Here is a 333-nt window from a genome sequence, read left to right as displayed (position 1 = left end):
TGGAAATACGTGTGAGCGAGCACGAGGCGGCGAGAAGCGTCGTAAATGCGGGATGCGCTGCGTTCCCAGAAAAACAAATACGGTTCTTAGGAAAAAATGCCAGTGACGCCGTGCTCCTCTTGCTGGAAAGCAGCTGAAAAAAAAAAACCCAAACCATCCTAAAATGATGCATCTGCAAGTGGTTCCCATCTGCTTAAAGTGGGGGTCCGGCCGTGTCCCCGCTCCTCACCCTGGGCCCGTTCTCCTCCCTCCCCCCCAGATCACTTTTTACGAAGGCAAATGCTTCACGGGCAGAAAGCTGGAGGTCTGCGGCAGGGGGCGCAGGCTCCCGGA

General features: G+C 55.9%; 1 protein-coding gene across 1 annotated transcript in view; it reads left to right on the top strand.

Annotated features, from left to right (window-relative positions):
• The window catches only part of CRYGN (crystallin, gamma N), a 9202-nt gene that overhangs the window by 806 nt on the left and 8063 nt on the right, over positions 1 to 333 (top strand). Inside the window, exon 2 of the mRNA XM_009574647.1 lies at positions 260 to 304. Within this exon, the coding sequence (XP_009572942.1) occupies positions 260 to 304 (45 nt within the window). The remainder of the gene's footprint in view (positions 1 to 259; positions 305 to 333) is intronic.

Source organism: Fulmarus glacialis, unplaced genomic scaffold (assembly GCF_000690835.1).
Source record: "Fulmarus glacialis isolate BGI_N327 unplaced genomic scaffold, ASM69083v1 scaffold7513, whole genome shotgun sequence".
NCBI lineage: Eukaryota > Metazoa > Chordata > Aves > Procellariiformes > Procellariidae > Fulmarus > Fulmarus glacialis.
This window is presented reverse-complemented; position numbering and strand designations above follow the sequence as displayed.